The 16,140-nt window shown below is 31.7% G+C and overlaps 1 protein-coding gene across 2 annotated transcripts in view; it reads left to right on the top strand.

Annotated features, from left to right (window-relative positions):
- Nucleotides 1–15,878, top strand: part of LOC130451237 (PRL-1 phosphatase) — a 68,576-nt gene extending 52,698 nt beyond the window's left edge. For both annotated transcript variants that reach the window (XM_056790125.1, XM_056790124.1), the window contains exon 4: nucleotides 14,595–15,878. In XM_056790125.1, coding sequence (XP_056646103.1) covers nucleotides 14,595–14,706 — 112 coding nt within the window. In that variant the 3' untranslated portion in view covers nucleotides 14,707–15,878. The remainder of the gene's footprint in view (nucleotides 1–14,594) is intronic.
- Nucleotides 15,879–16,140: the final 262 nt, after the last annotated feature.

Consider the following 16,140-nt stretch of genomic DNA (forward strand, 5'->3'; position numbering starts at 1 on the left):
GACGGATACATTTTGCGAATGAGTCATTATTATGAACATTGAATAATACTTCACATTTGCCAAATCGGATATCAAAGGGTTTTTCTACGAAAAATATAGAAGAGTGCCCGAAAATATATAAAAATAATTGCTGATAAAGTTCTAATCTAGTGTGCGATTTCGACAAAAAGGATATCCAGACCTTATGTGGGTCGAGTAAGGGGAAGTAGATTCTGGAAAGTATATTAACAACTGCATCACTAGATTAGTTGATTTTGTACTTCAACATCACGTTTGAGATATAATGTTTTGGCCGACATTTCAAATTTAGCTACATCAAAATAACATACTTTTGTACCAAAACAAGATAACTTCCCTAATTTACCTCAAGCTCGTTCATTTAAAGATTTTTGGACACTTTTATTTCACAAATTATATGATGAATGGTGACACGCCGAAAATAAGGAACAATAACGACGTAAAATTTTTAGAAAAATACGTTCAAGTCATCCAAGATCTAATAAGAGATGTTCGGAGGAAATTACGTCTAGTTGAGGACCACGTATCCCTCCATTTAGTTTAAGTTATTAACTTGTTAATTACTAGGCCGTTAATTATGGCAAATAATAAATTAATTACTAATACTAATACAAAAATATATGGTTAAATATTTTGTGCCAAAACTACTGGGACATACGTTACGCATAGTAGACCTGTTACCATGCGTACACTATATCAACGCATTCGAGTCTCTTTTTACGTCATTCACGGTTTGTGCCTCTTCTAACCATGGATCCCGGTTCCCAACGTTTGAGCTGATAGATCATAGATAATTTTGAGGCGGCCGTAGAGGTATAAGACGCCGCTTTTGAGTACCACGAGATATTTGGATTTTCTATCAAAAGGATTTTAGGAGTTGCGTCAATTTGAGTTAGAGTGACAAAGCTAGATGTCCACAAACCACTGCCTTATCTAAAAGGGTGTCAACAAGTCCATTTCCAGCAAAACGACGCGTCTCGATCGATGAAGTGTTTTCAAGGACGAGGAGGAAGGATACTGCCCAATTTGTAATGGTTGATGGTTTGATGTCATTTCGTACATTTTGTAGACGGCCGATGGAAATTATGGGGAACAGATAAAATCTTACTTTTTATCTGCCAATCAGACGTTAAGCATGATATATTTTTGAATTCCAAAATTTTTATTATTGAAAACGAAATGAAATAAAATAGAAAAACAAATAGTTAGATATGCGTGCTTCATGTGACTGCTATTAAAGAAATGGAAGCTTCTCACTTCAACAAATTGGATTGCCTCCAATATTTCAAAATTTAAAACGTCCCGCAAAGTGAAATATATTTACGCCCCAATCAAACAAGAACGTGGCAAAAAGTTTTGCTTGTTGCGTAAAAATAGCAGCGGTGAGAAATAACATATGGGATTACTAAAAACCTACTTCAGTATTCCTAATCTATCATATGATTTACCAAAAGTGGATAAAAATTACGTCATTTAGAATTTAATAGGATACCACAAAAACTATCCGTCCAAAAGTTGAGAAGCGGCTTAAACAATCTCTCTAATACCCTGTCCCGATTCATTGCTTTTCTCTCGAATTTATCTCAAGGAATTTGCAAGAATTTTAAAAATCATGTGTTGTTTTCCGAGTTTGCATATTTATTAGTAGGCACCGTACATGTTTCTGAAAATTTATCTGAAGACATTTTTTGTGGTAGTTAATCAGCAATATGTCCTAGTGCTGGTTGTGGGGCAATTAAACGCCGATTATGTGTGGATAGATCTTGATGACGTATTATACAGACAATTATGCTATTTGATAAAAGTTTATAAAAGTTCATTATTTTGTTTTTAAAAATCTTTTAAACTTAAAAATTTATTAATTATTACAAAAGTGATGTTGAAAAAAATTGTTTGAACAGTTACCAAATTATTGCCGTTTTTTTTACATTAAGTAATTGCATAAAACAACGCGAACTAAATTTTTTTTGCGCAGTTTGTTTATAAATTTTTTATAAACAAATAGACTAATTAACAAAAAAATATTTTTTTCCATTCTCTTGTCATCGATCAATTATGATTTAAAAAAAATTTCTCTTAAAACCAATTTTTAAACAAAAATATTAAAAAATTTTTTTTAATCAAGATTTTTTTGTTAATTTATAAACAAATAGCGAAGAAAAATTTTATTTGGCGTTGTTTTATGTCATTACCTAATGTAAAAACGGCAATAATTTGGTAATTGTTCAAAAAAACTTTTCCAACATCACTTTTGTAATAATTAATAAAGTTTTAAGTTTAAAAGAGTATTATAAACAAAAAAATGAACTTTTTCAAACTTTCCTTAAGTATATGTATAAGAAAGGGTTCAGAAAGAAAAAAAATTTATACAATTATTTAAACTTTTAGATAGTCATCTATGCAAATGGAAATGCAAAAAATTTTAGAGTTAACAATTGCACAACTTTTTGAAAAATGACAATAAAAGTTTAATTCCAACGGGACCTTATTGTTTGAAATGTTTTGAAGACAGCATAATTTTTTCGGGTTTTAAATTTATATTTAATGCATAAAAAAAATTATTTATTACGGGAGGAGACCTATTTTCGGCGTTAAATTAAAATTATTGATAATAGAGATAGAGTTTCGAGAGCTAGAACTATTTTATTGGATATTTTCTCCTCTTTACGAATCTTTTTTTCAAATTTCTGAACTCTTAACATTTCTCGAGTTATAAACAAATAACAAAATGCTTTTTTTTTCGTTTTAATTTGTTAGTAACAACTACTTGCGTGCTGCAAAATCCCCAAAACACCTTTTTCTAATTTTCATTCTGGATCGAATGAGCTATCGCTCATATTTTTAGGAGTTTTTTCACTATTTTCCACGTTTTTGAAGATGTTGACTAAACTATAAAGATTATAAGAACGTTCCAGCTTTTTTGCCGCTTTTGGAAGAAAAAGTGTGACGCCCAAATATATCTGAAAAGGGTTCAAAAAACTCAATAAACTACAGCATTGCATAAAAGGTACTTGACAAAGTCAATACAAAAACACATATCAAAATCGAAGAATTTCATTATGTCGGTTTAAGGGCAGAGATACAAATAGTGCAAGGAATTTTGCTCGATTTTTGTCAATTTATTTATATTAATTTATAAAAATCTTTTTGTAATTTTGTAATTGACTTATTCACACCTTTAATTCTAATATTTATTTGTCTTAAATTATTGAAAGTGGCCGGTTTATAGGGCACTTTTATTCTAATGCCGATTTCAAAAATGTTGTATTGATAAATCCGCATTTAAAGTTTCGGCACATGAAAATTCAATGATTTCAATATCTTACCGCTTAGTTTGCAATTCCACTGCCATCTAAGAGTCCTTCTGTCCTCTTCAAGAACTCATTTCTGTCTGTTAACTGTTCGATTCGGCCTTTTCTGGATTCTTTTGAAGACTACAAGTTACGCTGATTTCACTCGATTGTCATCGTACTTATCGACATAATTTTTATATTGTCGGCCAATAATGACTTCAGAATTGTTCATTATTTTTAAAATTGATGCGTATCCTACATTGAATAAGGCCGCAATTTTTATAATTTTTGTTCCGGAATGTAGATGCTTCGACTCCAAACTCCATACGGTTGCATTAAAACTCTCATTTGCACTAACGTACTTCGAAATATCTAGAAAAATGCCCTTCTCTTCATAGAATTGAAACATCTGAAAAGCAAAGGGAGTAAGTAGACGAAGCAAAAAAATCGATTTTTTTAACTCTATATGTGTTTCTCCCCCTTAACTCGTCTTGTTAGAAATGATGTCCATCTCCATTGATCTGGAAAACAAGCGGATGTTTCTCATCACTGTCTGAAGGATATCGTATGCTGAATAGTCCTCTTTCTAATTCTAGGTTAGGTTTGGGATTCCCGATTTGACATCTATTTAATATTTCTTATCGCTTACGTCTAATGAGGTCCTATAAACAAAGTGGCACAATAATGATCTAGCTACCCTCCAGGTTAACCCCATAATATGGTTGCCATATATTTATCGGCACAGGCCGATATCTGAATTTGCTTTGACTTTATCAAAATAATGTCAATAATTTTTAATTTTCTGTAACGACGTAAACGATTAAATTATGGTTGATTTGTTTGGTTTTTTACTCTCGTAGTGTGTTTTTTCGGCATCCTACCTGCCTGATTTCGCTATATTGTTGTGGTTATCAACCCCGAAGGTCATAAAAAGCCAATATGAACTAAGTTGAACCGATACGAGGACAAAGTTGATAGAAATCAAAATTACGTTCATATATTTTTAAACATTTGAAAAACGTATATAAACAAACAATCTGTTTAATTAAAAAGGCGTGAATTCTTTTCTACTAGTCTTAGATAATCAAAAACAGAGGTCATGAAAGAAAATATATTTAGATAGTTATTATAGCTACTTTCAGAAAGGTATAGAGCAATAAAATCTCATTGGTTATGCAAAGGGACCACAGATTGACCCAACGAATATTTAAGCCACTTTCATAGTTTGGCATTGATTTCATTGTGAAATTTTTTCTTTTTATCAAGTGCAGGTTGTACCACCCGGGTTGGGGTGGTACAAATACTGAAAAGGAAAGAATTTTATTTTAACAGAATAAAAATTAGGCATTATGTACATAGTATTAGGTAGGTACACTTATTTTTTATTGAACATTATACAAAAAATACATTATACAGAAATTAAATTATGAAAAATAATAATATTCTTCGTCATCTAATAAACTGTCATCTCCTCTTGACGTCATAATTAAAGGGTCAACGGTCCGATCGATCAAGTAGTCAAGATCCCACATTTTCTCCCCTTTTTTAATGATATGTTGGACTGCTTTTCGCCAGTTCTTTGGTGTCACCTCCTTAATGACTTGATCAAAAAGTATCTTAACGTCTTTCATTTTGAATGTCTTGTTGTGTCTTGCTACAAATCCTTTTAATTATCTTCAAATTCAATACTTCGTGTGGTTAACCAGTCAATAATTTCTTGTTTTCTCCAAGATGAAGTTGGAGTCTTCTATATGCGTCGAGAATGATAACTTGCGTTATCCATAACTACTACTGAATCAGCCGTAAGATATTTTATCATTTCACCAAACAGTAGCTTAACGTCTTGTCTTGCTACAAATCCTTTCACTTGCACCCATACAAGTTCTATAGGATTTAGTTCGCAACGATATGGCGGTGTGTGCAGCACAGTTACACTATGTTTTTCTGCTATATCTTCCACGGCGTATTTCAAAAAACGATGTTTTTGTAAATTTGCTATAGCTAATAGTTCTTTTTTTATCAAATTATCTTCAAATTCAATACTTTTGGTGGTTAACCAGTCAATAATTTCTTGTTTTCTCCAAGATGAAGTTGGAGTCTTCTGTATGCGTCGAGAATGATAACTTGCGTTATCCATAACTACCACTGAATCAGCCGGAAGATATTTTATCATTTCACCAAAATAGTCTTCAAAAACATACGAATCCATGTCCTCGTGGATGGTACGATGACTGGCAATGAATGATGATTGATGATTGAATGATGACTGACAATGAATGATTATTAATCTTTTCCCTTTACCTGAAGGCACCTTAATACCTGTTGTGACAGGCCTTCCATGAAAGCTTGGATAGCACTGGTTATATTTTTGTCTTGCCACATTTTTGATACTGTCTCATCAAGATAAAAGATTTTCTTCTTCTCGGTTGTGTACTGCTTTATACTTCTTAAGTATTTTCGTCGTCACCAAACAATTTCATCGTTTTCCAGTAAAAGTGCTTTACGGGTTTGGAGTCGGCATAAGGGTAAGCGTTATCCTTCAACGTAACCATACATCAAAATGCGTTGTCCATGATTTGACTACATACTTTATCCATTAAAATCGTTTCATGACTCAAACAAACGAGAACAATTTTCTAGACTTCTTGCTATTCCAATCATACTGAACAGTATTAAAACTTTCACTACACACCAATTCTATGAAAAATACCGCAGTTTTTCCCCGCTCTGAAAAAAAAATATTGGGGCTTATAACTTTTTTCTATCCATCCCTCGTATATACACTATTTTTTTGATTCGTGGATTCTCACAAAACTGTAATAGAATACTAAGAATTCAAGGTCACAAATAATGTATTTATTATATTAATACATTCATTTTAAGGCTTCGGTGACATCCCTAAATTTAGACTTTGTACATATTGCGTCTTTCCACTTGGCTTTGGCCTAATTATAACATCGAATGCGTCAATAATAATAATAATCATTCGTCAACTGGAGATTCCATAAACAATAATAAGATTTTAGATAAAACGTGATGTCAACTTTATAGTTCCAAGAATAGTCGATTGAATATTCTATTTGTAGTCGTTCTAATAATTCCAGTATTATTAATAGGCATCTTGAGACAAATTGACTAAATGTGTCGTATTTATAGACCTAATATAGCCTCTGTGCAAACAACCTTCAACTTATAATCCAGTTATTTTTTGCTAATGAAACAATAATTTCGCACAAAGTAAAAATATACCAATCAAGTTAATTGATATAATGGTTTTTGTCGTTTTCGTGGGAGTCAATTAAACCGGCAAATATTTATCGAGTTTCTTCGAGGATCAATAAATATGTAATTTATTTTCACTTTTAAAACTGACCAGTGTCTTCTTATTTACTTTTCGGAAAGTAATCCGGATCACGATCACTACCATTCGGAAACTGATTGAAGTAATAGCCATATTATAAGATCTCTCTGCTCTGGTATATCGTGAGTAAATGTGATTAGCTAACGGTTTGTTTTTTTCTGTACTTTAAAAATTATTAATTCCATGTACATGGTTATCTATGATTAATTTTTATTTATTTTTATTTATTTATTTATTCCTAACCAGCTGTAGAGGAAAAAACATACCGGTGATTTGGTTCCGCTGCCGAAAGGACCAGACACCGCTTCAATGAAATCCAACAGCTGTTCTTCCATGAAGCTGATATCGCGTACCGGGACTTACTGCAGGAGTTGTTCCACAGCTTTCGGAGCCAACTCGTTTTCTCATGAGAGTTCTTCGCTTCTAACAGGCTTTACCTGGACTTCCGGTTTGGAAACTCTGATTCGAGGAGGGTTGCAGGTCGAGGCAACCTTAGGATCTGGGACCGTTAAAGCCTGAGCTGTTTCGGTAGCATTTGCCTTTCTTTGAACCGGGCCTTGTTAACAGCACCAGTCAAAGCTTCGACATCAGTAGAAACCGATGTTTTGGGGTCTGCGGTCCCTGTTTGATCAGAGCTCTTGCAGGGCCTTTGGAATTTCGCCAGGTTTCCCGCAGGCATTGTTCGCGGCACCTAATTAGGACGCAGGTATCATTCATCGCTCCGTATCATCGCTCCCGACGTGTATTAAGCCTATAAAAATTAGCAGTCCTGTGCACCGACTGCCCACATAGGCGCGGAGAGGATGGCCACTAGGCTTCTTCTTCCCGTCAAGATCCAACGGCTTCTTGAAGGAGTTCCATATCGTTTAACATATTAAATTCTGCAACACATTATATTCAAAAACAACATAGTATCCTACGAGATAGTATTAGTGCAAAAAAAAAAGGTTTGAGATACAGTTCTTTAATGTCCTAACCCAATCTCTTATTTTTTCTACTTTTATTCTTGTAATTTTTATCGTTTTTTATAAAAAGCATATTTTTCTTTTGTCGATGACATCGTGCTCTCTCGTAATTTGCAACCGTTGACGTATTAAAAATTAGCACTCCATTACGCAGTGACCATACGGTACGACTGAAGTCACACTTTCTTACAATTCAGGGTGCTAATTAGAATCCTAACTTCCTAACTGCTGTTGCACCTGACAGAATTTAGTTACTGAATCATTTAGGACGTCTGAATTTAGTGAGTTGGAATAAGGACTTATAGCTCTCCACGAAAAAAATATTAACTCCCGTGGAGTTATTTCTGGTTATAAAAACCCAAAAGAATAGGTTTACTTGAAAATGTATAAAAACTTTTTATGAGCTACGTTTTTCGTTTGAAATTTTTTTCTCTATAATTTTTATAACTTTGAAGGGGGCTGGGGGGCGAACGAAGCTTTGTCGGACATTCTTCAACAAAAATTTTATTAAAATCATACGGCTTATTTTTTCGGAACTAAACCTTTATTATTATTTTTCAAAATTTTCTCTACATTTTCCTTTAAAATATGCATAACCTAAATTAGGTACTTATTGAATGTTTTGAAGGAATATTTGGATCAACTTGTATATTGATGATCTTCTTTTTTCAATGCATATCCTCTAATAGATGTTCGCGATAAAATTTTCCATCGTTTCTCTATTTCTTGCGGTGTGTATTAAGGATTGTAAATCGTGTAGTCCTGTCCACTGCCTGATATTTCGGAGCCGAGATATTTTCTTCCTTCCGATCCCTCCCTTTCCTTCAATTCCTTCGATCAGTAGGTTCAAAAATTAATATTTGTTGTTTCGTATAATGTGCCCTAGGTACACAGTTTTCCCCTTCTTAATTAATTCAAATAAATCAGAATTTCTTCGTTTTTCAATCCAGCCGTCGAAGGCACCTTAGAGATTCTGCAGTTCAGCCACATCTCAAAAGCCTCAAACTTGTTAATCGCAGTCGTCTTCTATGCCCAGCCTTCCATGCTATAGAGAAACACCGACCAAACTCTTCGAAACCTCAAGAATGCCTGTCGGTCGGGCTTGTTCAATGATTCAACGATATCGATGATCATATTTCGTTAATATGTATGTTTAAATAATAGAACTTTCTAAAAATAGCCTCACGGTATTAATCAATGAATATACCGCACGAAACCATTTTTTACTTCAGTTTTCAGGTCATCGTTTCATTAGAGTTTCATGAAATTAAATTTAATTAAAATTCATTTGATTTTAACATAGAACTTACTTTGTCTATATTCCTTATAAATATTTGAGTAAGTTATAATGATTCAACAACTATGAATATTTAAATGTTTCCTATTATTATATATACACAATACAAGTTTATGTGATATTCAAACTGGTTTTTATCTATCGTGAAATTTCCGGCGATCGCTACTTATATTTTTTTTAAATTATTTATAACAGCGGTTTGCGGTATTTTGTATACTTGAACTTTTGAGTACTAGTACATATACAATTCTATCGAAAAGTTTGTTACTAGCAAGGTAATTTCAATTTTTCCATCAATCTTAATGTTCACTTAATGAATTATTTTGTCCACGCCTGTACTATTGAACAAGTGCTGCAAAGTACTCAAATAAATTGAGACTATCCACGAAGTAAGTTCCGTTTTGTTATGTGAAAAAACTTTCTACGTAGCTTCCTAAATCTTGTAAACACTTGTCAAGTAGTAGCATGCTCTTTCAGCTCTTCATCATCATCATCATCATCATCATCAAGAAGAAATGAAAGTCCCTAGTAGCGAGGTCAGGGCTATACTGAATATGATCAAATACATCGCAACATATTTATTTCTAATTTCTAGAAATTATTTATCATCGCTTAAGTTCCAACTCGCGTAAGTTCAAAAAATGCTTTTTTGATTTTTGAATGTCATTCGATAGAGAATCGAAATCAGACAACTGATAAAGAAACTTGAAATCGATTTATTTTTATAAAAAAAATATATATGTATTATAATAGTTGTATATAAAAAAGCAAAAATCCAATTAAAATTTCTTTCATATTTTTTTCTGAAAATTAAACTAATCGATATTTCTCTTGCCTTTTTTTTGGTATTTTGGTTAGTTCCTAGTTGTGTAACAATAATAAAATTCCACAAACGTTGATTTTGTAAGCAATGTTGCCATTTTTAAGGATAATACCATACTTTTTTGGCGGAATGTGTAAATAAGTGGAATATCCATGTTTATTTGGTTTAGATCGAATTGAAAAATATCTAACCCAAATTTAGTTTTTTTATGGTGGTTTGCATGCAAAAATTGAGTCAAAAGTAGGCTGAGTATATAAACCATAAATCAAGTTATTTATAGTTACATTGATTGATGTTTTAGAATGATTAGGTAACATTTTCTACTTTTCTTTTATAAATGTTTTATCTTGTTATGAGTGTTAGACAGTTGTACATAAATGTGATATGTATTATAAATTTCGGGTCTGCTCTAACATATACAAGGGAGTTCAGTGAATAGAAAGTAAGTATCTCAACACGCCGACAGATATCGTAAATTGTTTGTCTCATTCCCATTTTTACAAAGTGATTAACTGTAAACTATTTCTTCAGATATTGATTTTTTTCATAAAACTTGGCAATTATTTTTCGTTGTTTGTTTCCTTGACTCCTGACCAAAAGTATTTGGCCAGTAAGCGCACTCCAGTGTCCCGAACACCCGCCGTACTCACCAGATTTGGCAGATTGTGCGATTTTTTTTGTTTCCGAAGATAAAATCTGCTTTGAAAGGGATCCGATTTGAGTCGAATGAAGCGGTAAAGCAAAAAACTGCAGAGCTCCTAAAGGCCATCTCCAAAGACTTCCAGCAGTGCTTCGATCAATGAAAAAAACGTATAGAAAGGTGTGTGGCGAGGGGAGGAGAGTATATTAAAGGGGAGCATTCGAATGTAGAATAATTTTTATGATAAAACCCTTTTCGTAACCAGTTTCGTTATTTAATATCCACACTAATTTTAGTTTTGATATTATTAACTAATTATTTTTATTGTGTATTCATACATTCTGAAACGACTTCCTTCTACTTATATCTTCCAATTTAAATTATTCATATATTATTTCATGATAATAGTTTGAAAATACTTTACTCTGGTATGATTCTTGCTTCGCAGAAAAACATAAGTTGTTTATTCATTTTTCAATTAGCAGTGATTCACTATAATCAAACTACTTCGGTTTATCCGACCTATTTATAGTGGATAAAAATAATAACGAATAACAATTCTAATCAATAAATACATAGATTAAACCATAGTTGATATAAAACTGACACGATGTAATGTCTTCAATGTAAAATAATCACCCAAATATCGTTTGTTATTTTTTGTATGATTAATAATTCGTAGAAACCTTGTCTTTTGCAGTAAAATCAATAATAATCTCATGACCAAATCAATAGAAATATTATTCGCAGTAAAATTCATTTCACATTCAAATGAGGTGCTAAAATAATAAGTACATTAAATCAGTGGCTAACGTCCTCTGGATGTCATCTTCTTGTTAAGTTATCAAATGCTGCATATAAAAAAATGTTTTTTTTATTTTATATAATGTAATACAATAAAATATTCATGTTATTTCACATTTTTTCCATATGTATTTTTCTATGAAAGAAATAATAATAATTACTTATGGTTACGTCCATTAACAATTATAATTGTTCATAATTTCATGTATTTTTCACACATTATTTTCACTATTTAGCTGTATTTTTTGTTGATCTATTTTTAAATGAAATTTATAATTTCCTAACATACGTAATTCTGAAAATGTCAAATTTTTATTCTTTAGCCCTCTCTATTTTTTTAACAAGGCATGACCGAGAGCTGGAATAATTTTTTCCGTGTTCAATACACTTTTTTTTATTATCCCCACAATCCCAAGTCGATAGGGACAGGGAGATTACCATAATTACCATCAAAAATTGCCATTCCAAAAATGTTATATTCCTTAAAACAAATAAGGTTTTATTCACCTGATTGAATGTTTGTGCCAGTTGCACCACGTTTTTCTTAGGCGCTGTTCAATTTCTCCTAAGATATGATTAAATGTATCTAATCTCATCCTCAATCACTGCCTAAAGCGTTACTCATCTTGCTTCAAAGTCGAAAAGAGATGATGATATTGCCCATAAACTGCTCGGTTTGATTCACTGGATGTATTCTGTGTCTGGCTGTTGGCATTCGTAACAACTCATTTTCCAATAACAAAAACGTTTCATCTGAGTATGGACTGGACACCTGACTTCTGGAAATCGGCTTTGTCACTGGTAGGCAATCAGCGTCGTTTGTGCAAGCACCAGTAGAAAAACCGGCGCCGATTTTCAGAGCCTACAGTAGGCGCCGAATAATCTGCTTTCTTTATGTGTGCGGCCTAATGTAGACAAAATATTACATCAAAATCTACTCGACATATTCGACGCATCTAAATATTTACTTGAAATATAACTGTATATACAAATGTATAGTGATTCAGTCGAATGTAAAAACATTATAAATCAATTTGCCCTCCATCAATTTTAATTTTAATTATATTGTGTACAGTTACATTAAAATTCCTGTTCTGTTAGATCATCAGTTGAAAGTTTTTTTTAAATTTGAATGTACCCACGAATTATTCGATTATAAATAGATTAATTGCTAATCCATAAGTAAAAAAGTTTAATATTTTTATACATACATAGGCTGGAGTTCCGAAAACGGGAACCCACCGATTGGCTTGAAATTTTTACTAGATATTTTATCACATACTAGATGATTGTACCTAAGAGGATTTTTGCTTCCCGCAAGGGAAGGGTTCGGGTCTCAAGCCCGAACGAGGGGTGTTAAACTGCTCTGATGATACGTAATAACGTCGAAACTAGTCAGTAGTTACACCCTCTCCTTGCAATTGCGAGCCATTGGGGATGTTAATATCGACAAAAAGGTCGATTTACATCACGCTCTTCAGAGGGGTTGTAATTTTTTATTCGTAGAGGCATTAGCCAGGAAAGTAGTTGTTTTCCCCTTTGAAGAACGATGGAATCATTTTCCTTATTAAAAATTGGTTATTAGTAATAACTACAATTAAACCATAATAAAAAATCATTAATTTTTGCCAAAGGCGCACATGAAAGTAGCACAAAAAAATAAAAGCCTTTTATTCATTATTTCAATCATCTTGACTTTTTTTAGTTCAATATTTATGTGTAATAGAAATTATTAGTTGTTAATATTTTTTTTTGAAGTGTTAACATAAGCTATTGAGGATTTTTGGAGTATTGCAAGGAAAAGGGATAACCTAACCTAACCACGTATTTCAAGCTACTGATATTTTGTGCTTATATTCAGATATTTTATGACACAAATTTGGAAAAAAAAATATAATAATTTTTCAACGTAAACTCCTTCTAGCTTCAATTTTTCCCATATTTACAAATTCATAGAAAACGTTCACTATTGATGGCTGCCAAACAATACTTTCTAATACAGTGGTATGTTTCGAGCAAATAGCACCATCTCTAGGTCAGGCCAGGTGCTTCTGAGACAATCCTCGTAAACACAAAATATCAATAGCTGAAAATACGTAGTTATGTTAGGAAAAATTTATTTTCACCCCTTTTCCTTCGAGACGCAGTGTGTGATAGAGTATCTGGTGAAAATTTGAAACCAATCGATGGGTTCCAGTTTTCGAAACTCCAGCCCATACATACTATAAATACTGAACTTATTGACCTGCAAACTGCTAAATAGAAATTGAACCAAACAAGTACAAGTCCATATACGGTATGTTAAATGATAAACTAGATTGTACATTATATTTTGTCTATTCAATTTTCATCGGCAAAAACAAAGATATACCTAATTTAATCATAGTACTAATAAAATCAAATTTACTCTACTCAGCTGAAAGCTTCATTATATTGCTTGTAATCACTATTACGCTGAGATCAGTTTCCAAAGAACTGAACATATCCGCCTCCTTAACAGTTTATTATGCCCTTATTTAGTCGCATCTCCGATATGTCCATTTGCCTAATTCGTAAGCACGCTTCACCAATTTCAGAAAGGTCGGTTCACGGCTATGCCCTTTTGAACTCGGAGCACGACCTTTACCTACCTACTCCACGCTCAGAATTAATTAAGGTCTCAATATTTTACAATGCAATAAATGCACAATCACTTGCCAATTGAAATCAAATCGATATAATCTTTTCCCGCATTCCGCAAATATTTGAGGGTAAATTTACTGGAAAGTGCCTTCTACTCTGTAAACAATTCTAATAATAATATTTAATTTCGAGCATGCTGCATACTGGCTTAATTTTTGCCATGGACTTATTATTACCTATTACTATTACCTGAAATTTTGTTATTCATTGTGGTTTTCTTCTGTGTATTGAAATTTTATTCTATTTGTATCTTTATTTAGGTATTTTTATGTTTGTTTTTTAGTTTTTACAAGCTTTTGTCTGTAAATTGTAACAATTTTTTGACAATAAAGCATTTCTTTCTCTCTATCTATTAAGTTATACCTATAACGTGATAACAATTATATTGAAAAAAATTCGTGCCAAAGTTTATGAAACGAATATAGTACTGCAGACTCTGTGGTTCGGTTTATATTTCATCATCCCTAACTTATAAACTTTAACCGACGTCTGAATATTTAGAATTATTAATTCAAATTATTTCTAATAGAGTTAAGTATGAAGATGGAATCTCCAACATTTAATAGTTTTAAAACAATTTCTATTGTTGTATCCACTTAGATCTAAATAAAAAGGAAACATAAAATTAGCATTATTATTTTAGGAACAATATGTTTTCCCTCAAACACTAATTTACTTTTTCACAATATAGGTTTTTGTTTTCTTTTTCAGAAAACGGAGAGGTGCAATCAATGCCAAACAACTGGCATTTTTGGAAAAGTACCGTCCAAAATCCAGACTAAAATCCAAGAATGGACACAAGAATTCCTGCTGCGTTCAGTAAATATATCTCTTAATATGTGTTCAAAGATGCAACAGGGCACTTACTTAAAAAATTATTTCGGTATCATGAGTGTGAAATATACGTAATTGCTTAATTTTAAAAAATGAGTTATACTTAATTATATTTTGGCCTATAATTAAAACTTTCACAATAGGGGGATTTACTAAAACTACAATATTGTTATTATTTGTTTCATAAAATGATACTAATCATATTTGTTCATAGACTATAGAAACAAACAACAACAGTGCAATCTATTGTAAAAAGTAAACGTTGATATCGGACCAGTTTTAGTATCAGATTTTAGCAAAAATTAATTACCCCTTTTGTTGTTTATTCAGTTTTCTATGGTTTTAACAACTGACGACTCCATTTAGAAAAAATATTTGGTAATATAGTTATAAATTTTTATTTTTTTTAAATTAATGTGGAATAAATACCCTATTGGTGAATGTAGATAAATGAAAGGTCGATACATTTGTTTGACATCATAATTATTTTGTTGTCTTTTTTGAGCTTTGATTCAGATCTTATGATTTATGCATCCAGTTTGTCATGGGTTAAGTGTTAGTTCTACAGTCCAATTAAGTTAAAGGATTCATCTAATAAACCCAAATCTAATATTTGATCTAAATTAAAAATAACCATATCTAATTCTTGGCCTCTGATATACTGTTTTAAATTTAGTAGCCGAAATTGTTCTGAATTTTATTTTGGGGGAAAATAAATGTATTAAATGTTAAAAAAATGTCATTATTGTGTACCAACTACTACTTAATATTTAATTGATCAATTATTTTATAAATGTTATTTATTTAGATTCTTTCCTAAATCTGTTTAGTGATGGAATTTGACGAGTACGTACTAGTTCTATATATTTTTGTTTTTAGTTCATTTATTTCAATTAATTAAGTTTTTAAAGCAGCTTTTGTTTATCTATATTAATATTTTACAGACCGTATTGGATTTAGTACCAAAGAACACTAAACCATGTTTGGTTTATTTTTGAATTAGTATTGTTTGATACTAAACCCCACTTTAAAACTTTTTAAGTAATTATTGCTACTAAAATTGTAAATTATATTTTATAAGTATATTACAGTCATTGATCTTTCACTTTCACATTTTTTATGTAGATTTCTGGACAAATATATTTTATTATCATGAATAAAGTGTGTCTTTTATTGGAAATTCCTTAATTTTTCTATGATCCGAAACTTTTTTGTTTCCATGAAACTGAGTAATTGAACAGAAAATATTGAGAGTAGAGTTTCTCAGTTAATAAGAATAAATTTGATGAATCGGAATATTTTATTGGGATGATTATAAAATTTTTTATACTGAATATTTATTAGCCATACTTGAAGTATCCTAAGATCGATAGGTTTATGATATAGATCAGAAAAATACAATGAATTAGGCTTTGAAGATATG

This window comes from Diorhabda sublineata, chromosome X, assembly GCF_026230105.1.
Source record: "Diorhabda sublineata isolate icDioSubl1.1 chromosome X, icDioSubl1.1, whole genome shotgun sequence".
In the NCBI taxonomy this organism is placed as follows: domain Eukaryota; kingdom Metazoa; phylum Arthropoda; class Insecta; order Coleoptera; family Chrysomelidae; genus Diorhabda; species Diorhabda sublineata.